This window comes from Salmo salar, chromosome ssa23 (assembly GCF_905237065.1).
Source record: "Salmo salar chromosome ssa23, Ssal_v3.1, whole genome shotgun sequence".
Classification (NCBI taxonomy): domain Eukaryota; kingdom Metazoa; phylum Chordata; class Actinopteri; order Salmoniformes; family Salmonidae; genus Salmo; species Salmo salar.
The window spans coordinates 17,936,103-17,961,290 of NC_059464.1; the positions used below are offsets into that span (position 1 = coordinate 17,936,103).

The window sequence follows — 25,188 nt, forward strand, 5'->3', positions numbered from 1 at the left end:
CGGCTAAAGCGGATCTGATTGAATAGAGCCTTTAATCTATGCCCGGGAAACTGTCCCCATTTATTTGACATAAAACCCCTATATGTAGTATTGCTCAAGTTAGGGGCAAACAGGTGTGCAACCACAGACCTGGTCTTCCTTCCTATCTCTATGGTCAGAAGAAGTGCACTATAAACGGTTTAGGCTAAATGCACTACTATACTACCACACAGTGGCGGCCCGCCCATTAGGGCATTAGGGGCGGGTTTAAAAACATTTTTTTATAGAAATTCATGGGTTATGATTTAAATGCTCATAAAAGTACGGTAAATGCGTACATTTTCCTGTTTCAAAAATATATTGTTCATAACAAGCTGTTCAGTTACTTACTACTCTGCCCCACAGTGACTGCCAGCAGAGGCAGCTCCGCCTCCGTGGGCGCATAGGCCATGCGAACATTGTTTGGATTGTTTTGCCAGCTATTTGCTATGAGGGGGAACTGCCCTAATGAAATTGCAGGATTTCATAGCATAAATTATAACAGTACAAGGTAAATGGACCGTCCTGGGGCTCTCAAATGTGCGTCCGTTCAATCAGAACTTCTGAGTCTCTTGTGCCAGAAGGCTTACTTCCGCACATGAGACTAGATCTACTCTATCAGGCACAGATAGCGCGAAAGCAAAAAGACAATTGCAATTAACTTGCAAATAAAAAATCATAACTCATAGGATCCTGGGACCTGACAAACCAGACAACTACTTCCAACAAGAGTTGAAGGACAGAGGGATACACTAGCTAAAACCTCCTCATCGCAGATCTGGTAGGACAAGAGAGCATGGCCAATTTTATTGTTTACCCCCATGTTGTTCATCAGGTTATACTGTAGGTGACAGGGTGATATGTGTGAACTAAAACAGCATAAATCTGGGTGTATCAAAAAGCATGATCAAATTAATTAGCTAGCTACAGTCAATTTGAGAAACATTGAGAAATACTGTAGTTTGGTCAATGACATTTTTTTGGTAAATATTTTTCACTCATATTGTAAGTAATTATCGGTCATATTTCATCAAAAGCTGGAAACACTGGACAGTTACTTTAACGTTCGCTACTTTGACTGCATTATTTGCTAATTATATCTGGAACATTACTTATTATACCAGAAAAAAGTATCTAAATAATGGGTCGCAGTAGTGCCAGTGTGAAGTAAGATCCATTGAATTATTAGAAAGTAAGTGGTTTTGCTATGTATGCAGGCTTATCTATGAGGAAATAAGCTATAGTAACACTATCTTCCCACACAATGGCACTCCAAGACCGTTCACCACTAGACCTACCATCTGGTCCTAAGGCTGTCAGGTGACATCACAGCCTCCAATAGGATATTAATACGTTTCATCCCCATTCCCAACAGAAAGCAGGGGGCGCGTTCAGCAAGACTCAATGTTTTGGAACGTTTAGATAGCATATTTCTATGTAGAACAAACATTGATCTCTGACATGTAGAATAAGGATTCACGTCGGCTCTATTTGTGGTATTTCTATCTGCAACGTTTAAGAACATTTTGCGTACTGAACATGGCCCAGAAGAGCACATCTGAGAACCACATTTAAACAGATACTAAAATAATAAAAAGTCAAGTTGGTAACTGTCAAAGATAAAACAGGTACAACATGGATATCATTGTCTTTATTGTTCATCAAAAAAAGATACCTTGCCTGTAATATATGATTTGAACATTTTATTTACAGGTAACCAAGGAATTTGATCTGGAGTTGTTTGAAAGTGCTGCAGGGATCACTGTTATCAACCGTCCTAATGGCATCAATCATTGTTAAGTAAACAGTGTGGTTTATATAATAACAATATTACACAATGCACAATTGTCAACACAAATAGGATTTGTGAATGCATAACCTGGGATGGTATGTCAGGAAGGAAGTACTGTGCCTATAGAAAGTCTACACCGCCTTGAACTTTTTATCACATTTTGTTGTGTTACAAAGTGGGACTGAAATAGATTTAATTGTAATTTTTTGTCATTGATCTATACAAAATACTCCATAATGTCAAAGTGAAAGGAAAATTCTAAAATGTTTACAAAATAATAATTTAGCAACTAAAATATAGTTGTTGCAAAAGTATTCATTACTTTTTTTAGGCAAGCCTAAATTAGTTCAGAAGTCAAATTTGGCTTAACAAATCACATAAATTACATGAACTCACTTTGTGTGAAATATTAGGGGTTGACATAATTTTTGAATGACTACCCCTTCCTCTGTCTCCTACACATACAACATATGTAAGGTCTCTCAGTAAAGTATTGAATGTCAAGCACAGATTAAACTACAAAGACCAGGGAGCTTTTCTAAAGCCTCATAAAGAGGGCAGTGATTGGTAGATGGGTAACAATAAACCATCTGACGTTGAGTACATCTTTAACCATGGTCAAGTTAATAAATATGCTGTGGATGACAAACTACCCAGACACATCAAAGATGCAGTCGTCCTTCTGAACTGAGCTGCAGGACAGGAAGGAAAGTGCTAAGGGCTGTCACCATGAGGCCTTTGTTGATTTAAAAAACCTAGAGTAAAATGGCTGTGATGGGAGAACTGAGGATGGATCAACAACATTGTAGTGACTCCTCAATAATGACCTAAATGAGAGTGTAAAGAAGAATCCAAATATAAAGAATAAAAAATATTCCAAAACATGCATATGTATGCAAAAAGATACCAAAGTCATACTGCAAAAAAAAACAACAGCAAAGGAATACACTTTTCTGCCTAAATGCAGTGCCTTATGTTTGTGGCAAATCCAATCAACACATCACTGAGTAACTGCCTCCTTATATTCAAGCATGGTGGCTGGATCATGGTATGGGTATTCTTGACATCGGCAAAGACTTTTTCTGGATGAAAAGAAATGGGATGGAGCTAACACAGGCAAAATCCTAAAGGAAAACCTGATTCAGTCTGCTTTACACCAGGCACTGGGAGAGGAATTCACCTTCCAGCAGGACAATAACCTACAACACAAAGCCAGATCTACACTGGAGTTGCTTACCAAGAAGACATTGAATGTTCCTGAATGGCCAAATTACAGTATTTGGTTAAATCTGCTTGAACACATAGGGAAAGATTAGAAAATTGCTGTCTAGCCATGATCCCCAACACCCTGACAGAGCTTGAATTTTGAAAATAATAATGGGCAAATAAATTGCACAATCCAGGTGTGCAAAGCTCTAATGAGACTTACCCAATAAGATTCATAGCTGTAATTGCGGCCAAAGGTGTTTCTAACAACTATTGACTCACTTATGTTTTATTTTTCATTCATCTTAAAAAATATATATAATTTTTCTTCCACTTTCACATTAGAGTAGTTTGTGTAGAGTGTTGACCAAAAAAATGACAATTAAATCCATTTTAATCCCACTTTATAACACAAAATGTGAAGAAATCCAAGGGGGTTGTGGACTTTTTATTGCCTCTGTATGTAGTGTACCTAAATGTATTTTTGGTGGTAGTGTAAGTTGACTCAAATTTAGCTTGTGTTAGTTTAGTAGATATAGAAGAGAAACATTAGAATATCAGATGGTTAAAATACAAAATATTCTATTGAAACGTTAAAAAGAATAATAAAAAATATAAATCATGTTGTTCTTGTTATTTAGAAACTGTGGAAATACTCCCTTTTTAAAACTAACGTTATACCGTACTAAACAAAAACAAAAGGACAATGGCTTCATATGAGACCCCCTTATTCTTTTTTGTTTAGAAAACAATGTATTTTTTATATATATTGGAACTTAAGTAATAATTCCCTGCCACACACGCACACAATTTATGGATTTTCAAGCATTATCAGTCAGAAATCATGCTTTGACTTGAGATGGTGGAGAGGGCGCATTATAACAGTGAATCACACGTATCCCTCATAGCAGTCTTTTGGTTACACAGTCTCTCTACACATTATTCTCATGACTTCTACAATGCTAAAAACATGTTCTTCTAACATGCTAAAAACAAAATAATATAGAAATTAATATAAAATAAGAAACACACATTTCTCAACCAAAAAAATCTAAACAATCATGGAAAGAAAATAGTTATAATTTGGAAATGGGAATAATGGCATCAGTTTGTGATATATTAACACTCTTAAAATGTATTGCAGTCTATCAATAATGCATCAAATATGTACATGCTTTTATTTGATCATTCTAATATTTTGATGGTCCACATTGTGATAGTTTCTGAGACCAAAGCGATACACTTTGATTGTGGGGTTCATATAATTCAAATCTATACCTTGCAAGTGCAATCTACAACTGATGACCCCATGAGCTTGTCATCAAATCCATGCCAGACGTGACGCAATTGGTTTACTGTGCAAGTTAACGCAACTCCTTTATTGAGTTACAATTGTCATACCTTAACATTCATAATCTTTTAACTAGTCGAGACTGAACACTGTAGCATTTCAGATGGTAGCATTTTTCATTGGTTGAACAAAATTTCAAATTAAAGAAAGTTTACCCCAAATCTAAGTTTGTCAGATGATTCCATGCAACAAAAAAAGTGGTGTCAGGTTGAGGTGAATCCATATTCAACAGCATCTGCTGTGTAGATCAGCCTATAAGCATTAGGAGATATCGGCAGGTCTAAATCCTAAATGAATGGAAAAGAGAGGCACTCTATGACTAAATTAATTAGATGTGTGACACCAATGGAAGGCAGGAATATGATACTTCTGACTGATTGAAAGGTGCAAAACAATTCAAACTGACCTGGCATGCCCTGCACCACATGCTCTGGTAGCCTACAACCATACCAGTGAAGTTGAAAATGCTTCAAACATATTGTGAAATTGCTAGAGACATAGGGGAAATCAGATAACAGAGGAACCTCTGGTATATTTCATTCTGAATGTATCACAGAGGAACGGGCATGTTGAAAATGTCTATTGAAAGAGTTAAATACTTTACTGACACATTTATGAGTAAAAGGATAGTAAACATACACATGCACAATGTCATTAAGTGAGTAGCCAAGACCATATTGTTGATGCACATCAATGATGCAGAGCGGATGTCACCATACAATAGTGTTTTATAATTATCCTTGTTGATAAACTCTTCCTTGCTTTAGTCTGATTATAACACGTGGTTCTTACCACAGCGGATATAGTATGGGCATAGGCATGCTTGTTGACTGGGTTGTCACACTTGTTGGTACGTTTGGAGGTTCCTTTCAAACAACCACAGGTAATATCATCTAAATAATGACAACAAAAGATTGAAGTAAAAATCGTGAGAGGAATCCCTAAGCTGCTTCATCCTGGATTCAGGTAAAAAGTAGAGACATTTTGCTCTAAAACATATACAGTAAATAAAACAAAATAACAAAAGATAAAAGCTCATCAGTTCATACACAGTCCAGGGTTGGGCCCAATTCAGAATTCAACTCATGAGTTGACATTTTAATTGAATTTAGCCACACTCCACAGGATGTAGAATTAGAGTTTGAGTGACAGGAAGTATAATTTAATTCAGTGCAATTCAAATAAATTCAACTCAGTCATAGAACATGAGTTTCATTGAATCTGACTAGCCACACTTCCAGATACACTACCGTTCAAAAGTTTGTGGTCACTTAGAAATGTCCTTGCTTTTTAAAGAAAAGCTCATTTTTGTCCATTAAAATAACATCAAATTGATCATAAATACAGTGTAAACATTGTTAATGTTGTAAATGACTATCATTAGAAAACCCTTTTGCAATTATGTTAGCACAGCTGAAAACTGTCGTTCTGATTAAAGAAGCAATAAAACTGGCCTTCTTTAGACTAGTTGAGTATCTGGAGAATCAGCATTTGTGGGTTTGATTACAGGCTCAAAAGGGACAGAAACAAAGAACTTTCTTCTGAAACTTGTCAGTCTGTTCTTGTTCTGAGAAATGAAGGCTACTCCATGCAAGAAATTGCCAAGAAACTGAAGATCTCGTACAACGCTGTATACTCCCTTCACAGAACAGAGCAAACTGGCTCTAACCAGAATAGAAAGAGGAGTGGGAGGCCCCGGTGCACAACTGAGCAAGAGGACAAGTACATTAGAGTGTCTAGTTTGAGAAACAGACACCTCACAAGTCCTCAACTGGCAGCTTCATTAAATAGAACCCGCAAATCACCAGTCTCAACGTCAACAGTGAAGAGGTGACTCCGGGATGATGGCCTTCTAGGTAGAGTTCCTCTGTCCAGCGCCTGTGTTATTTTGCCCATCTTAATCTTTTCGTTTTATTGGCCAGTCTGAGATATATCTTTTTCTTTGCAACTCTTGTCTTTTGAATTTCTTAGAATTTCACTTAATTCAATTCTATTTCCTGTAATTTAAATTGCAATTCTTATCCTGTTTGATGCTTAAATTCAAATTCAACTCAAGAATTAAAATGGATAAGGTATTCTCAATTCAATTCTGAATTGAGCCCAACCCTGTAATACAGTCACCACCAAAATTGTTGACACCCTTAATAAAGATGAGCAAAAAAGACAGTATCTAATAAATAATACAAATACTGAACAATATTGCATGGCCTATTCAAAACAATTGGAAAATGATATATTATAATAATACAACTGCTCAGAGAAAAATATTTTGTTTAACAAGTTAAAAGAATATATATATATTAAGATACGTAAAAATGATTGCCACCCCTTTCCAATACGTTGTGCACCCTACCCATGCAAGGATAAGGGCACATATCCCTTTTCTATAATGTTTTATGAGATTTGAGAACACATTGGGAAGGATCTTAGACCATTCCTCCACACAGAACCTTACCAGATCCTTGATCTCCTTTGGTCTGTGCTGGGTTTCAAGTCCAGGGAATGAGATGGCCATTACAAAATGTGGATTTTGTTATCAATTAACCATTTCTTTGTGGATTTTGATGCATGCTTGGGGTCATTGTTTTGCTGAAAGATCCACTTGCGGCCAAGTTTTAGCCTCCTGGCAGAGACAACCAGGTTTTTGGCTAAATGTCCTGGTACTTGGTAAAGTTCATGATGCCGTTGACCTTAACAAGGGCCTCAGGACGAGTGGAAGCGAAACAGCCCCATATCATAAAAGATCTACCAACATATTTTACAGCAGGTAAACTGAGCAAAAAAAGAAACGTCCCTTTTCAGGACCCTGTCTTTCAAAGATAATTCGTAAAAATCCAAATAACTTCACAGATCTTCATTGTAAAGGGTTTAAACACTGTTTCCCATGCTTGTTCAATGAACCATAAGCAATTCATGAACATGCACCTGTGAAACGGTCGTTAAGACACTAACAGCTTACAGACGGTAGGGAATTAAGGTCACAGTTATGAAAACTTAGGACACTAGAGGCCTTTCTACTGACTCTGAAAAACACCAAAAGAAAGATGCCCAGGGTCCCTGCTCATCTGCGTGAACGCACCTTAGGCATGCTGCATGGAGGCATGAGGACTGCAGATGTGGCCAGGGCAATAAATTGCAATGTCCGTACTGTGATACGCCTAAGACAGCGCTACAGGGAGACAGGACGGACAGCTGATCGTCCTCGCAGTGGCAGACCACGTGTAACAACACCTGCACAGGATCGGTACATCCGAACATCACACCTGCATGACAGGTACAGGATGGCAACAGCAACTGCCCGAGTTACACCAGGAACGCACAATCCCTCCATCAGTGCTCAGACTGTCCGCAATAGGTTGAGAGAGGCTGGACTGAGGGCTTGTTGGCCTGTTGTAAGGCAGGTCCTCACCAGACATCACTGCCAACAACATCGCCTATGGGCACAAACCCACCGTCGCTGGACCAGATAGGACTGGCAAAAAGTGCTCTTCACTGACGAGTTGCGGTTTTGTCTCACCTGGGGTGAAGGTCGGATTCACGTTTATCGTCGAAGGAATGAGCGTTACACCGAGGCCTGTACTCTGGAGCGGGATCGATTTGGAGGTGGAGGGTCCGTCATGGTCTGGGGCGGTGTGTCACAGCATCATCGGACTGAGCTTGTTGTCATTGCAGGCAATCTCAACGCTGTGCGTTACAGGGAAGACATCCTCCTCCCTCATGTGGTACCCCTCCTGCAGACTCATCCTGACATGACCCTCCAGCATGACAATGCCACCAGCCATACTGCTCGTTCTGTGCGTGATTTCCTGTAAGACAGGAATGTCAGTGTTCTGCCATGGCCAGCGAAAAGCCCGGATCTCAATCTCGTTGAGCACGTCTGGGACCTGTTGGATCGGAGGGTGAGGGCTAGGGCCATTCCCCCCAGAAATGTCTGGGAACTTGCAGTTTTATTACATTTGTATTTATTTAACTAGGCAAGTCAGTTAATAACAAATTCTTATTTACAATGACGGCCTACCTTGGCCCAAACCATAACCCAGATGACGCTGGGCCAATTGTTCCCGCCCTATGGGACTGCCAATCACGGCCGGTTGTGATACAGCCTGGAATCAAACTAGGGTCTGTAGTGACGCCTCTAGCACTGAGATGCAGTGCCTTAGACTGCTGCGCCACTCGGGAGCCTGGTGATGGATGACAAATGGATTTTACATGTGTGTTCTCATTTTTACACAGGAAGCCATGGAAGGCCACAATATAGCTCCTTAAACTGAGATTCATTTTAAAAAGTAAAATAAGAATCTTTGGCGGTGGCAATAGTTTTGACACCTATGTTTATGAGATTTGTTTTGTTTTACTTGTTAAACCAAATCTACTTCTCTGAGCAATTGTATTAGTATAAAATAATAAAAAATTGCATACAATATTTGTATTTGTATTCTTTATTTTATACATTCTTTTTTGCTCATCTTTAATCAAAGGTGCCAATAATTTGAGGCTACTGTATCCCTGGTGTCTATGAATTCTACACCACCATTCTCTGTTTCATTAAGAGGAGCATCCCTTTTCCTCAGAACATTGACTAATCATTTAGTGGTCTAACACAAACATTGCTGTCATTCTACAACTAACTCACTCTGGAACCAGCTCCTTATTCTGGAACTAGCCCATCATTCTGGAACTTGTCTGTTATTCTGGAATCAACCCATGACTATGGAACTAACCTATCATTCTGGATCTAGACCATCATTCTAGCATTTTACACAGTACCTGGAATCAACTCTCCTAACTAGTTAGCACAGTGCCATTTTCTATAAGTTTAAACATCATCTGTTCGACGAGTCAGCCCTGAGCAAAAACCTTTATTCCAGTTCACATGCTTTAATTAAAAAAGTTGACTAGCTTGCTGTGTATGGACAGTTATTGCCACCTTTTTGTAATCTCATTCCTGTATGGGTAAAGTGACTGTCCTTCCACACTCACACCCCATTAGCAAAGGGAACGTTGGCTTCCTGATTGATACTCTCCTTGACGTCTAGGGGGAGTGAGTCAAAGAGGTGGTCCTCCACCATCAGGCAGTTCCTGCGGAGGAGATGACACTGGCCTAGCTGGGCTGGCAGGCGGTCCAGACAGTTTCCCTTCAGCTCCAGGTTTGTTAGCTGCCCCAGATTGCTAATCTTCTCTGGAAGGACAGAGATACAGTTGTGTCCCAGACATAGTGTCTTCAATTTGGTGCACTTGAACAGCTGCTTGGGTACCACCTCCACCTTGTTTCCTGTAATGGCAAAGTGCTGGAGGTTCTGCATGAAGCCGATCTCCAGAGGGATCACCACTATGGAGTTGTGGCTAACGTCCAGATACCTCAGCTTCAGCAGGTTAAACAAAGGTACGGGCAGAGACTCGAGTTTGTTGTGCGAAAGGTAGAGGGACTCAAGGTTTTTGACATGGCTTATGGACAATGGAATGGTGATGATTTTATTGTGCCACAGTTTAAGGCAGATCAGCCTATTGAGGTGCTGGAAGCTGATGACTTCCTCAATGGTGCGAATGTTGTTGGATTTCAGGTCCAGCTCCTGCAGGTTGGTCAAACTGAAAATAGCATGGGGAATCCTCTCCAGTTCACAATTGTGAAGCTCCAGTTCAGCTAGGTTCATCATTTTTTTCAAACTGTTCAGTACCAGGAGTTTAGTACCGTCATTATGTACCACCAGCTTGATCAGGTGTGGAGAGAGATCTGTTATGTTGGTCGGGACCTTCGTCAAGTTGCTTTTTAGATGCAAAATCTTCAGATGTCTCAGGTCTCTGAGAGATTCTAAACCAATCATCTTGTTGTTTTCAGAATTCAGATTCCCGACCAAGTACAGCTCCCTCAGACTTTTCAACAGGTACACCCAGGTGGGAATCTCAGCTACGTCGGTAAACTTGACATGAAGGCACCGGAGGTGGTCGCGAAGGAAACTGAACGCGGTCTGCTCAACTTTGGCAGGACAGTGATAGAAGTGAAGCTCCTGAAGGTTGATCATCTGGGAGATCTTGGCTGTTATCCTGGCCTCTGGGATCAGCTCCAGCTTTAGGATCTCCAAATCGGTCAGATCGAAGACAGCATCTGGCAGACCTGACAGCATGAAGAGATGGAGCTCCAGTTTGTCTTGAGTGTTGCGGGTTACGTGCTGTCTCAGTTTCTCAAAGGTCCACTCGTGATTCAAGCTGATCTCTCGCAGTTTATTCTCGCTGACTTCAGAGAGGAAGACACCAAAACGCTTCGAGTACAGCTGGTCATACTGATCGACCATGTGCAAGAGAAACGCAAAGTCGTTCTTCACGTCAGGAATGTCACTGAAACTACTCTCCTCTCTGACTTTCTCGAAAGAGTACTCCTTGAGAGGTCGTCGAAACAGCCAGAAGAGAGTGTATATACAGATGAGGCCATATATACAGACGAGGGAAATATAGCTGACAAGCAGCTTCCTTAACATGAATGCCATGTTATGTGTGCATTGGAATTTAGAGTATCCGGTTAAATGTTTTATGTCAGGCTCACACACATGGTCAAAGTCAATTGAAGCAACAAATGTCATTGTGTAACACAAGATCAAAATGAACTTCACGGTTTTGATCACAGTTTGAGCAACATAGAGCTTGTAGATCAAATCACTGTCTTCCACGTGGGCACGGAACTTCCTAACCTTTTCAAACAAGGCCTTGGCCTGCTCTCCATCTTTCTTGTCCAGTATGGTCATGCATGGGACTTCAATAACAGGCTTATCGGCAGTAAACTTGACCCCAGATTTAGCCAGCATCGGGGTGGACTGGTTAGGACTTCCCTCTTCACTGCTGGTTGAGAAATGTTTTGGTAGGGAATGGGCACCAGTGAGCCTTTGCTTATTCTCCTCTGAGTCCTCACATGCCGTCTCGGACAATGCCTTTGTCGTCCAAGGAGACTCAAAACACTTCCCCAGAATCCCCACAAAATGCTCTATTTTTGAACTAGTCTTTGGATATTTGAACCAAAAGTTACTGCTGACCATGAGGACGATGGTGTGTATGAGAGCAAGGTATGGGAAGTATTTTGAGTACCACGGCAGGGCAACGTGGTAGCACATCTGATTGACAAAAACATACTGCTGAAAGTCCAGGTTTGTCCTGACACCTGTTGGCGGAGGCTGCTGTCCAACACCACCAAACTGTGTGAAGTGGATCTCATGAACAACACTATCTGGTAGATCGTTAATCATTAGGGGCGCAGCGGCTAGAGTCACCCTACTTCCTCCGTTCCCTGACCCAGAACCAGACCCCTCCTCTGGCTGCGGTGTCGTGAAGCTGCTGGGGTCCTCTGGAGCAGGTTCCAGGACGGGAAGGCAAACCACCTGGTCTTTGGTTAATTGCATGGTTCCAGAAAATATGGCCAGCATCAGCATGACGACGCCCAGGTAGTCCATAAAGACGTCCCACCATGGTTTCAGGATTCGATAGGTCGGCTGGATGTCATTCAGGGCGGCTACCTCTGTGAGAGTAAACATCACTGCAACAGAAAACAGACATATTAATTAAACAGTGAATTGAAGATAAGGGGGGAAAATGGCAGTGTCTACCCCAGTACCTTTGTTATTGTTTTTGCATCGTGGATGAAAGGTTAGGTTCATCAAGCAGCGTGGTAAAAAAAAGCAGGATTCCAGCACTCCACTTACCAAGACCATTGCCGAATATGGCGCACTGTCACCTGGTTTTATCGTAAGCCCTGAGGTGGTACCACCCAGCACATCAAGAAGGGAGTGTATTTCATACCGAACCTCTCCCTTGAGATGACTACATCATGATTTCAATGGTAGAGTTGAACCGCTAAGGGGCAAAAAAAGTTAGATTTACTACAAAAATACCTAAATATATCACTTTGCAACGTACGGTCAAAATGAACACCAGAATTTACGTCTTTCACTATAACTATGCCTTAACCCTTTCACGCGAGTTCCAAATATCTCTAACGGTCGCCCCAGCGTGAGTTTTTTTATGCACGTGATGTTCGAACGTTCTCTCCATTCCAGGATGTGATTGTTACATAAACAACAACACTGAATGGCTCAGAGTGGGAGTGAGAGGTTACCGTGATTGACTGCCTAAACGCGCAATTTGTATCAATAAATCACTATCAGAAAATGTTTTGTGTGGTATTATTGATATATTTACTATTTTATTTACGTTTTTCAATTACCCGTGATAAATCATGCGTTCCGATTTTTGCATAAATTGTAAAGGGCGCATAGTATGTGTGTAAAATAATGTTTTGAAGGTTGTACTGATTATGATGAGCTAAGCTAATTCCAGCTTTGTGTATGGAGCCATGTTTACTTTCGATTTCTAGAAGGTGTTTTACTCAATTATTTTGATCAACGGTGAGCTCACCCGTGATGTGATTAATTGTACTTAGTAATTGCTATTAGCTAATTCATAGTGTAGTTTATGTCAGCCGATAGTTAGAAAATATGACCGCTTGTGTTGCGTCAATCTTTCCTCAGCGCTAGGACAAATGTAGCCTACATTTTTCCGGTTAGGATGATTGTGTTATGCTATAGATACTTCTGTGAATATCTGAACATTGCATCCAAAAATAAACTGCTCACATTATGGACATAACTTTGTAAGGACTGTGTTTGTGTAAATAGTTTCTGAAAAAAGTGTGGCCAGCTCAAATGTTGATTGTTGCGTCATTCGAAACTGGCCGTTCTAAATGACTGTTCTAAATGAGTGTTCTAATCACACGGGGTGTGATCGTACGCTTCTGGGACCACTGTAGAACGATCACACCCCGTGTGATTGTACGTGTGAAAGGGTTAAAAATGTGGTTTCAATTAGAAAAAATATTTTTTATTCAAAGTTACTCTTAAAAGTTATGGCCCATATTATACAAAGAAATTGGCATAGTAGGCAATGTAACCAATCACAGCCCTCATTTCAGTTGTATTATAGCAAATCCTACAAATCACCAGCAGAGGGCGACCATTTTGAATCCATTTTCACATTCACTCTGTTGGTAATACTTACAAATTGGATCCTAACTCTAAAAGTAGCAGAGATCCCACTCTGGAACTTTAATATGATAATGATTTCCTTTGTTTTACTTATTTTCTATTGATATTTTTTTGTATATACAGTGCCTTTGGAAAGTATGCAGACCCCTTGACTTTTTCCACATTTTGTTACATTACAGCCTTGTTCCAACAATTGATTAAATAAAAAAAATCCTCAGCAATGTACACACAAAGCATAAACCGTTTTTTAGACATTTTTGGAAATTCATAAAAATAAAATCAGAAACACCTTATTCACATAAGTATTCAGACCCTTTGCTATGAGACTCGAAATTGAACTCAGGTGCTTGATTGGAGTCCTCCTGTGGTAAATTCAATTGATTGAACATTATTTGGAAAGGCACACACCTGTCTATATAAGGTCCCACAGTTGAAAAACCAAGCCATGAGGATGAAGGAATCGTCCATGGAGCTCAGAAACAGGATTGTGTCAGGGCACAGATCTGTGGAAGTGTACCAAAACAAATCTGACCATTGAAGGTCTGCAAGAACACAGTGGCATATATATTTCTTAAAATGGAAAAAGTTTGGAACCACCAAGACTCTTCCTAGAGCTGGCCGCCCGGCCAAACTGAGCAATCGGGGGAGAAGGGCCTTGGTCAAGGAGGTGACCAAGAGCTCTAGAGATCCTCTGTGGAGATGCGAGAACCTTCCAGAAGAACAACCATCTCTGCAGCACTCCACCAATCAGGCCTTTATGGTAGAGTGACCAGATGGAAGCCACTCCTCAGTGAAAGTCACGACAGCCCACTTGGAGTTTGCCAAAAGGAACCTAAAGAATCTCAGACCATTTGAAACATGATTCTCTAGTCTGATGAAACCAAGATTGAACTCTTTGGCCTAAATGCCAAGAGTCACGTCTGGAGGAAACCTGGCACCATCCCTACGGTGAAGCATGGTGGTGGCAGCAGCATCATGCTGTGGGGATGTTTTTCAGCGGCAGGGACTGGGCGACTAGCCAGGATTCAGGCAAAGATGAACGGAGCAAAGAACAGAGAAATCCTTCATGAAAACCTGCTCCAGAGCGCTCAGGACCTCAGATTGGGTATGAAAATTCATCTTCCAACAGGACAATGACCCTAAGAACACAGCCAAGACAACGCAGGAGTGGCTTCAGGACAAGTCTCTGAATGTGAGTGGCCCAGACAGAGCCTGGCCTTGAACCCGATTGAACATCTCTGGAGAGACCTGAAAATAGCTGTGCAGCAACACTCCCCATCCAACCTGACAGAGCTTGAGAGGATCTGCAGAGAATGGGAGAAACTCCACAAATACAGGTGTGCCAAGCTTTTAGCATCATACCCAAGAAGACTCGAGGCTGTAATCGCTGCCAAATGTGCTTCAAAGTACTGAGTAAAGGGTCTGAATACTTCAATTAAAAAATGTAATATCATATTCACCTTTTTTAAATTTGCAAAAATGTCTAAAACCTGTTTTTGCTTTGTCATTATGGTGTATTGTGTGTAGATTGATGAGGGAAAAAAATAATTAAAACAATTTTAGAATAATCCGGGCAGCCGAGCAGAAATGGAGGAAAACTAGCCTCCCTGCGGACCTGGCATCTTTTCACTCCCTCCTCCGTTTCTGCTGCTAAAGCCACTTTCTACCACTCTAACTTCCAAGCATCTGCCTCTAACCCTAGGAAGCTCTTTGCCACATTCTCCTCCCTCCTAAATCCTCCTCCCCCCCCTCCCTCTCTGCGGATGACTTCGTCAACCATTTTGAAAAGAAGGTCGACGACATCCGATCCTCGTTTGTTAAGTCAAACGACACCGCTGGTCCTGCTCACATTGCCCTACCCTATGCTTTGACCTCTTTCTCCCCTCTCTCTCCAGATGAAATCTTGCGTCTTGTGACGGCCGGCCGCCCAACAACCTGCCCGCTTGACCCTATCCCCTCCTCTTTTCTCCAGACCATTTCCGGAGACCTTCTCCCTTACCTCACCTCGCTCATCAACTCATCCTTGACCGCTGGCTACATCCCTTCCGTCTTCAAGAGAGCGAGAGTTGCACCCCTTCTGAAAAAACCTACACTCGATCCCTCCGATGTCAACAACTACAGACCAGTATCCCTTCTTTCTTTTCTCTCCAAAACTCTTGAACGTGCCGTCCTTGGCCAGCTCTCCTGCTATCTCTCTCAGAATGACCTTCTCGATCCAAATCAGTCAGGTTTCAAGGCTGGTCATTCAACTGAGACTGCTCTTCTCTGTGTCACGGAGGCTCTCCGCACTGCTAAAGCTAACTCTCTCTCCTCTGCTCTCATCCTTCTAGACCTATCTGCTGCCTTTGATACTGTGAACCATCAGATCCTCCTCTCCACCCTCTCCGAGTTGGGCATCTCCGGCGCGGCTCACTCTTGGATTGCGTCCTACCTGACAGGTCGCTTCTACCAGGTGGCGTGGCTTGAATCAGTCTCCGCACCACGTGCTCTCACCACTGGTGTCCTCCAGGGCTCAGTCTGCATGTCTGGCAGACATATCAGTGTGGATGACGGATCACCACCTCAAGCTGAACCTCGGCAAGACGGAGCTGCTCTTCCTCCCGGGGAAGGACTGCCCGTTCCATGATCACGCCATCACGGTTGACAACTCCATTGTGTCCTCCTCCCAGAGTGCTAAGAGCCTTGGCGTGACCCTGGACAACACCCTGTCGTTCTCCGCTAACATCAAGGCGGTGACCCGATCCTGTAGGTTCATGCTATACAACATTCGCAGAGTACGACCCTGCCTTACACAGGAAGCGGTGCAGGTCCTAATCCAGGCACTTGTCATCTCCCGTCTGGATTACTGCAACTCCCTGTTGGCGGGGCTCCCTGCCTGTGCCATTAAACCCCTACAACTCATCCAGAATGCCGCAGCCCGTCTGGTGTTCAACCTTCCCAAGTTCTCTCACGTCACCCCGCTCCTCCGCACACTCCACTGGCTTCCAGTTGAAGCTCGCATCTGCTACAAGACCATGGTGCTTGCCTACGGAGCTGTGAGGGGAACGGCACCTCCGTACCTTCAGGCTCTGATCAGGCCCTACACCCAAACAAGGGCACTGCGTTCATCCACCTCTGGCCTGCTGGCCCCCCTACCTCTGCAGAAGCACAGTTCCCGCTCAGCCCAGTCAAAACTGTTCGCTGCCCTGGCACCCCAATGGTGGAACAAGCTCCCTCACGACGCCAGGACAGCGGAGTCAATCACCACCTTCCGTAGACACCTGAAACCCCACCTCTTTAAGGAATACCTGGGATAGGATATAGTAATCCTTCTAAACCCCCCCCCCCCCCAAAAAAAAAGATATAGATGTACTATTGTAAAGTGGTTGTTCCACTGGATATCATAAGGTGAATGCACCAATTTGTAAGTCGCTCTGGATAAGAGCGTCTGCTAAATGACGTAAATGTAAATGTAAATCACGCAGATGAGCAGGGACCCTGGGCATCTTTCTTTTGGTGTTTTTCAGAGTCAGTAGAAAGGCCTCTTTAGTGTCCTACATTTTCATAACTATGACCTTAATTTCCTACCGTCTGTAAGCTGTTAGTGCCTTAACGACCGTTTCACAGGTACATGTTCATGAATTGTTTATTGTTCATTGAACAAGCATGGGAAACCCTTTTCAAAAAAGATCTGTGAAGTTATTTGGATTTTTACGAATTATCTTTTAAAGACAGGGTCCTGAAAAAGGGATATTTCTTTTTTTGCTGAGTTTATGATGGACTCAAGGACTTGAATACTTATGCAACGTCTGTATTATATTTATTTTATTTTGATTAATCTTTAGAAAATGTTAGAATTCTTCTTCCACTTTGACATTAGTGTATTTTGTGTCGATTATTGTCACGTAATAATAATAATGGATTAATTGTGTGTAGAGAAGAGGACCTTGTGCATTTCAGGTAAAATAACAACTCAACGTTTATATCCCAGGACAAATTAGCTAGCAACAGCAAGCTAGCTAAATAGGACAAATTAGCTAACAACTGCAAGCTAGGCTGTTTTCATGTTATCCATAGGTAAACAAATCATCGGCCAGAGCGTCAAGTGTAAGCTCTGAACGCTACGAGGGCGAAACAAGATGGGTGGGGCTAAAGCTTAAGAGGGTGTGAACTAGAGGTCGACCGATTAATCGGAATGGCCGATTAATTAAGGCCAATTTCAAGTTTTCATAACAATCGGTAATCGTCATTTTCGTACACCGATCATGGCCGATTACATTGCACTCCACGAGAACACTGCGTGGCAGGCTGACTACCTGTTATGCGAGTGCAGCAAGGAGCCAAGGTAAGGTGCTAGCTAACATTAAACATATCTTATAAAAAACAATCAATGTTAATTTATCATTGAATCACAGCCTACTTCGCCAAACGGGTGATTTAACAATAGCATTCGCGAAAAAAGCGCTGTCGTTGCACCAATGTGTACCTAACCATAAACATCAACACCTTTCTTAAAATCAATACACAAGTATATATTTTTAAACCTGCATATTTTGTTAATATTCCCTGCTAACATGAATTTCTTTTAACTAGGGAAATTGTGTCACTTCTCTTGCGATCATTGCACGCAGAGTCAGGGTATATGCAACAGTTTGGGCCGCATGGCTCGTTGCGAACTAATTTGCCAGAAATTTACGTAATTATGACATAACATTGAAGGTTGTGCGATGTAACAGCAATATTTAGACTTATGGATGCCACCCGTTTGATAAAATATGGAACGGTTCCGTATTTCACTGAAAGAATAAACGTTTTCTTTTCGAAATTATAGTTTCCGGATTTGACCATATTAATGACCTAAGGCTCGTATTTATGTGTGTTATTATATTATAATTAAGTCGATGATTTGATAGAGCAGTCTGACTGAGCCGTGGTAGGCAGCAGCAGGCTCGTAAGCATTCATTCAAACAGCACTTTACTGCGTTTGCCAGCAGTTCTTCGCAATGCTTCAAGCATTGCACTGTTTATGACTTCAAGCCTATCAACTCCCGAGATTAGGCTGGCAATACTAAAGTACCTATTAGAACATCCAATAGTCAAAAGGTATATGAAATACAAATGGTAGAGAGAGAAATAGTCCTATAATAACTACAACCTAAAACGTCTTACCTGGGAATATTGAAGACTCATGTTAAAAGGAACCACCAGCTTTCATATGTTCTCATGTTCTGAGCAAGGAACTTAAACATAAGCTTTTTTACATGTCACATATTGCACTTTTACTTTCTTCTCCAACACCTTGTTTTTGCATTATTTAAAGCAAATTGAACATGTTTCATTATTTATTTGAGACTAAATTGATTTTATTGATGAATTATATTATGTTAATATAAAAGTGTTCATTGTTCATTCAGTATTGTTGTAATTGTCATTATTACAAATATATATAATAAAAAAAGTAAAAAAAAATAGACTGATAAATCGGTATCGGCTTTTTTTGGGTCCTCCAATAATCGGTATCGGCTTTTTTGGGTCCTCCAATAATCGGTATCGGCGTTGAAAAATCAGAATCTGTCGACCTCTAGTGTGAACGATGCTGAAGGGGTGTAGACAAAGAAGCGCTATTCACTAGATACCAAAGCATTCAAAGGCCATTTTCTCAAAAGAGTTGACAAGTTTAGCAACTTTCCCATTGTTCCTCAACAATGCAGTATGATATACAATTTTGTAGCTCTGAGTCTCTACTGTCATCCAATGTAAAACACCATTTCAAATGTTGCTACATAAGACCGATTCCAAGTGGTGAGTCACATATGAAATCATGTAGTCACCAAAAAAGTGTTTAAACAAATCAAAATATGTTTTATATTTGTGATTCTTCAAAGTAGCCACCCTTTTCCATGATGACAGCTTTGCACACTCTTGGCATTCTCTCTACCAGCTTCATGAGGTAGTCACCTGAAATGCATTTCAATTAACAGGTATGCCTTGTTAAAAGTTAATTTGTGGAATTTCTTTCCTTCTTAATGTGTTTGAGCCAATCAGTTGTGTTGTGACAAGGTAGGGGTGGTATACAGAAGATATCCCTATTAGGTAAAAGACCAAGTCCATATTATGGCAAGAACAGCTCAAATCAGCAAAGAGAAATGACAGTCCATCATTACTTTCCACAGGAAAGGAAGACCCAGAGTTACCTCTGAGGTAGAGGATAAGTTCATTAGAGTTAACTGCACCTCAGATTGCAGCCCAGATAGATGCTTCACAGAGTTCAAGTAACAGACACATCTCAACATCAACTGTTTAGAGGACACAGTGTGAAATCAGGCCTTCATGGTCAAATTGCTGCAAAAAAAAACACTACTAAAGGACACTGATAAGAAGAAAAGACTTGCTTGGGCCAACAAACACGAGCAATGGACATTAGACCGGTGGAAATCTGTCTTTTGGTCCGATGAGTCCAAATTTGAGATTTTTGGTTCCAACCGCCTTGTCTATGTGAGACACAAGAGTAGGTGAATGGATGTTCTCCGCATGTGTGGTTCCCACCGTGAAGCATGGAGGAGGAGGTGTGATGGTGTGAGGGTGCTTTGCTGGTGACACTATGATTTATTTTGAATTCAAGGCACACTTAACCAGCATGGTTACCACAGCATTCTGCAGCGATACGCCATCCCATCTGGTTTGTGCTTAGTGGGACTATCATTTGTTTTTCAACTGGACAATTCCCCAAAACACAACTCCAGGCTGTGAAAGAGCTATTTGACCAAGAAGGAGAGTGATGGAGTGCTGCATCAGATGACCTTGCCTCCACAATCACCCGACCTCAACCCAATTGAGATGGTTTCCGATGAGTTGGACCGCAGAATGAAGGAAAAGCAGCCAACAAGTTCTCAGCATATGTGGGAACTCCAAGACTGTTGGAAAAGCATTCTTCATGAAGCTGGTTGAGAGAATGCCAAGAGTGTGCACAGCTGTCAAGGCAAAGAGTGGCTACTTTGAAGAATCTAATGTATAAAATATATTTTAATTTGTTTAACACTTTTTGGTTACTACGTGATTCCATATGTGTTATTTCATAGTTCTGATGTCTTCACTATTATTCTACAATGTAGAAAATAGTAAAAATAAAGAAAAACACTGGAATGAGTATGTGTGTCCAAACTTTTGACTGGTACTGTATATATTTAACTGTAACCTGCCGCTGCTGACTATCAGGCAGTGAGCAGGATGTGAGTGAGTGAGTGAGTGAGTGAGTGAGTGAGTGAGTGAGTGAGAGAGAGAAAGGCCAGATCGATGTGTGTGCGTTGAAAGCCCTGGTTGAGAGAGTACTGTAGCAGAGGCAGCTTGTGTCAAGGAGAAAGAGTAGCACACTCGCACATCGTAACAACTTTTTACCATTTGTGGGTAGACTATTTAGGAGACACCATTTTCCATAAAAAAATAAAAGCGCTAGAACTGATATAACGGTGACAAAGCATTGGAAAAGGACTTTAGGCACACTAGAGCTCTTTAGATTAAACCACCTCTGAACGAAATTAAGTAAACTGCATTCAAATGTCGACTTTTCTTATGGATAACCGTATCAAGCGAAGGGTTTTACTCATGCTCAGTTCTAGGGTCTGGAGCGCTGTGCAAGTGGAAATTTGAAATGGAAGTTATGGAAGTCACTCGTGTGCTTCTCTTAAATGGGAAAAAGTCCACAATTAAAATTATTTTAAAATGAGGAGAATGATATTTGCAGTTGTTGGCCATCAAAGGCTATTCACTTCTATGGCATTGTAAGCTACTGCTGCCTACCATATGATACAGTACAATAAATAAGTTGAAATGGCGATATCGTTTGAGTCATTGCAAATCAATTTGTGCCACTTGTGTAGCCTACCTGTAGCTGGGAAACAGATGTAATAAATAGCCTTTGACTCAGTTTTTAGTTGTAGCCTTGTGTTATTAAGCAATTGTTAATGGCCATGTTTAGTTAATTAAATTGGAAGTTATCAAATTGTGATCATGGTCACAGACAGCTCTATTGCGAATGTATCATTCTCCACATTTAATGTCAGTTTCATTGTGGACTTTTCCCTGAAATGAGATGTTGGCCTTTCAGGGGCTATAGCCTACCTGCATCTAGCTCAGCAAACCTTGGCAAAGTTGAATTGCAATTATAAAGCCAGATTTTTGTCAATAGCCTATGCCTATTGTACTAACAATTACATCACATAATGAAGGCACAATTGCCAGAAAATAGCCTAACATTCGTTTTCAACTTTCATCACTCAAACTCTCCTGTCGGAATTATCTATAGTTATGCACAGGCACAAACAGGATTTATTTAATATTATAAACTGGGTGGTTTGATCCCTGAAAGCTGATTGGTTGAAAGCCATGCTATATTGGTACCATGGGAATGACAAAAAAAAACTTTTACTATTCTAATTACACTGTCAATCAGTTTATAATAGCAATAAGGCTCCTCAGGTTGTGGTATATTGCCAATACACCACGGCTAAGGGCTATATCCAAAGAACAACCCTTTGCCGTGGTATATTGGCCATATACCACACCTCCTAGGGCCTTATTGTTTAATCATAGCAGTCAAAACAAGTTAAATCGACATTCATTGATGGAAAATGATCTTGAGAGTTTAATAAGGTCAATTTATCTTTTCTCTCGAAACAAATTCTTAAACTTGCAAGAATTATTATTTTGATGGAAAACCAACATTTTCTTCCTAGCCTACATCGTTAAAAATTAAGTAGATATTCCTTCTTAATTCGCTCGTTAATGTGATGGGAAAAAAAGGTTTCATGGATAAATGTGGCAACCCAATTTTTTGGGACTAGTTTTCAGAGGTCATTGGATAGAACTGTTTAGCTACACCTGGCAACACTGCCCACAATAAAAATAAACCATGTTTGTGGTAGCTAGATGCCCTTGTAGGCTTCTGTATTCAAACTGATGTACCACATGCAAATGCTGTAGGCTCGTCAGAGATTCATATATACCTGGTTTACATTGCCATATCCCAGTCAAGGCTAAAAACTACGTAATCTACACATCAACTACGCTATAGTTTATATGGACCTTATATTATTAACAGTTTCGGCTACTACTGTGTTCCAAAAATGATCAAGTACCCTAAACGTCATATGAAATTGCATAGGCTACCCACCACCTCCTAGATTGAACATAGGCTAGTGTCGTATTAAAAAGATGAGAACACAGTGTGATAAAGAATTCGCTGTTTTATATAGTAGGTCAAACTGGATTTTGCTATCCCACAATATCATCGACTGCGCACTGGCACAGGGTGCCCGTGAATGGGCTCTAAATGTGACACAGCATTTATTCTCGGTAAAGTCTCAACTGGATCCTTGAGACGTCTAACTCTGACGTCACCCCATTGACGTTGCAATTTAACACGGTTAGGATAAGGATGAGTTCAGGCCTGGATTTAGTTGGTTATACAAAACCAAAAAAATGTATAGGCTACAGTGGGCCTAGCCTACTCTTGATTTCTGGACAGCGTGTTACATATGGAAATGTAACACGGCCTTGCCTTCTCTATAGCAGCCTTATTGTAGCCTCTTACAGTACAACTTTTCTCAATGAGTGGGTACATATTATTTTGTGACAACATATATACACATATGGTGCCGCTATTTATACAGAAAAGCATTGCATAACATTCTTGGCGACGGTTTCTGAGACGAGATAGGCTACGCATACGCACCTTCAATTCATTTATGTGTCCCGTTGCCTCGATACTTCAGCAGAAAAATGATATTTATTGGTGCGTCCCATGATTCGATAAGGTAAACAAAGACGAAATGCTTAACATCTAGTCAACCGTATTGCTGAACAGACACTAAGCTGATTAGAAAATTGCTTTGGTTCTGCTTCCTCCATAGCGACATGCTGCGGCCATGAAGGTTGGTTGCACCATGGGACACAGGGTGCACAGGAAATAAATATTAAACGTATCCTGGGCTAGTCCAATAGCTTTACCGAACCATCTTTGGTATTACTGTATCAACCAATCATGTCTCAAAAACAAGACAAGGCTCAACTCTGCTGCCAGTCAGGCAAAGGTGTGAAGTGTAAACTAAAGCCTGTAGGGCACACACACAATCTATAAAATATCCTTATGCAAAACCACCCACTTATTGTAAACGAATTATAAAAGCTTGGTTGTATTACATTGTCATAACTAACACACACACACATAACACACACACACACACACACACACACACACACACACACACACACACACACACACAGACACATATATATGCACATATTATATATGAGATTTGTTTTTTACAGAAAAGCTATTGCTGCATTGTTTATGTTTTGGTTTGATAGGAGATTTTGTTAACTATTTATTTTAGTCCTATATAGGGAAAGTAGTTACTCCACTGGATTATTTTGGTACACCACTCAAAATAAAAAGCTCTACAGATCCAGTAGCCGAATCAGCAACGATCAGTCCATGACAAGCCATGACATTTCAAAGCATTATTTTCTTACATCAGTTTCATGTTACAATGAATAACTATGACCTCTGAAACAGCTCTCTAAAAGTGGAAACAGAGAAATGGCATACATACTATACTGTAACAGATCACAGCAGCTGTGCTTTACTTGCAGTGTAATCTCGTGACCTCATGACAGACTAAACATTTGGTTCCTGGAGCCAATACTGGCTGTATATTCTTAGGTACTGTCAGACATTGCACCATCAACACATCATGTTGGTGTCAATATTTAACTTGTAATAAAAAATAAAAAAAACATACATTCAAAAGGGGGTCTTGAAATTATTGAAATATATGCTAGGGGACTGGAATTCTGTGCTTCTCAAAATTTGCGAGGGGTGGTTCTTTAGAAGACATTTCCATTTCTCATAAAATTGATAACTAATGTACTTTATCTATTCTGTTGATGATGATCCTAAATACTGTGTCTATGTGCCATTCAGAATGCCATTGTGTTCTCTGTAAAATGCCCTTCACAGAACAAGCCCTGAATTTGTGGGCCAAACAAATGCTAAATAATACAAATATAGCCATTGTCTTGGACTGGGCAGCTTGCCAGGAACATGGAACAGAGATGTTGGAGCACATATGTTGAACAAACAAAGGCCAAAGTTATGAATCATTTTATGTTGGATGATCATTAAAACGATTCAGTTTCATGACGGTCCTATTTATTTCTGTTAGGTGCAGCAGCCATGTAGCCACTGCACCTCCGATCAGTTCTTTGTCTCCTCCATCATGCCCCTCTGACTTAAAATAGTCGGTCTTGTCAATGATATGTCTATGGTCTTGTCAGATGAGGCTGATCTAGATAGTGACTATACAGTAACACAGCGGTAGAAATAGAATCTAGTAATTCTATACCTATGACCACATCTCTTCCAGTGAATTACAGCCACATCTTTCACCTGCCCTAACTAACCAGATACACTTGACTTCTCCCCCATCTATTTTTCACTTCATCTCAAAAGGTCACCTTGACTTATCTCCAGTATCAGGCACACCAACATGCTTATCACCAAGGAGAGGAGGCATGAGAGATTGGGAAGATCTCAATTGCATACTCCTCGTGTCCTCACTCTTCTCAAAACCATTGAAGGAGAAGGTCAGAGGGGCGGGACCTCTGACTTTCTCATCCAATGGGTTTTGAGAAGGCAGCAAGGAGATAGGCGGTCTGGAGAATGCAATTGAGATCTTCCCATGAAGTGTGGGTAATATACAGGTAACTGCCAAAATAATGGAAACACTTGATTAAATGAGGGATACATAGTATATTGAAAG

The 25,188-nt window shown here is 40.9% G+C and overlaps 1 protein-coding gene across 2 annotated transcripts; it reads right to left on the reverse strand.

Moving 5' to 3' along the window:
- Positions 1-8,790: 8,790 nt before the first annotated feature.
- LOC106584155 (volume-regulated anion channel subunit LRRC8D) lies at positions 8,791-23,317 on the reverse strand. Of its 2 annotated transcripts, XM_014169086.1 has the most exons (3): positions 23,100-23,317; positions 12,053-12,203; positions 8,791-11,886 (listed from the first exon to the last, which is right to left on the reverse strand). In XM_014169086.1, the coding sequence occupies exon 3, from the start codon at positions 11,882-11,884 to the stop codon at positions 9,344-9,346; it is 2,541 nt and encodes an 846-aa protein (XP_014024561.1). In that variant the 5' UTR covers positions 11,885-11,886; positions 12,053-12,203; positions 23,100-23,317; the 3' UTR covers positions 8,791-9,343. The 2 variants fall into 2 exon arrangements, with proteins under 2 accessions (XP_014024561.1, XP_014024559.1); XM_014169084.1 differs by lacking the exon at positions 12,053-12,203.
- Positions 23,318-25,188: the final 1,871 nt, after the last annotated feature.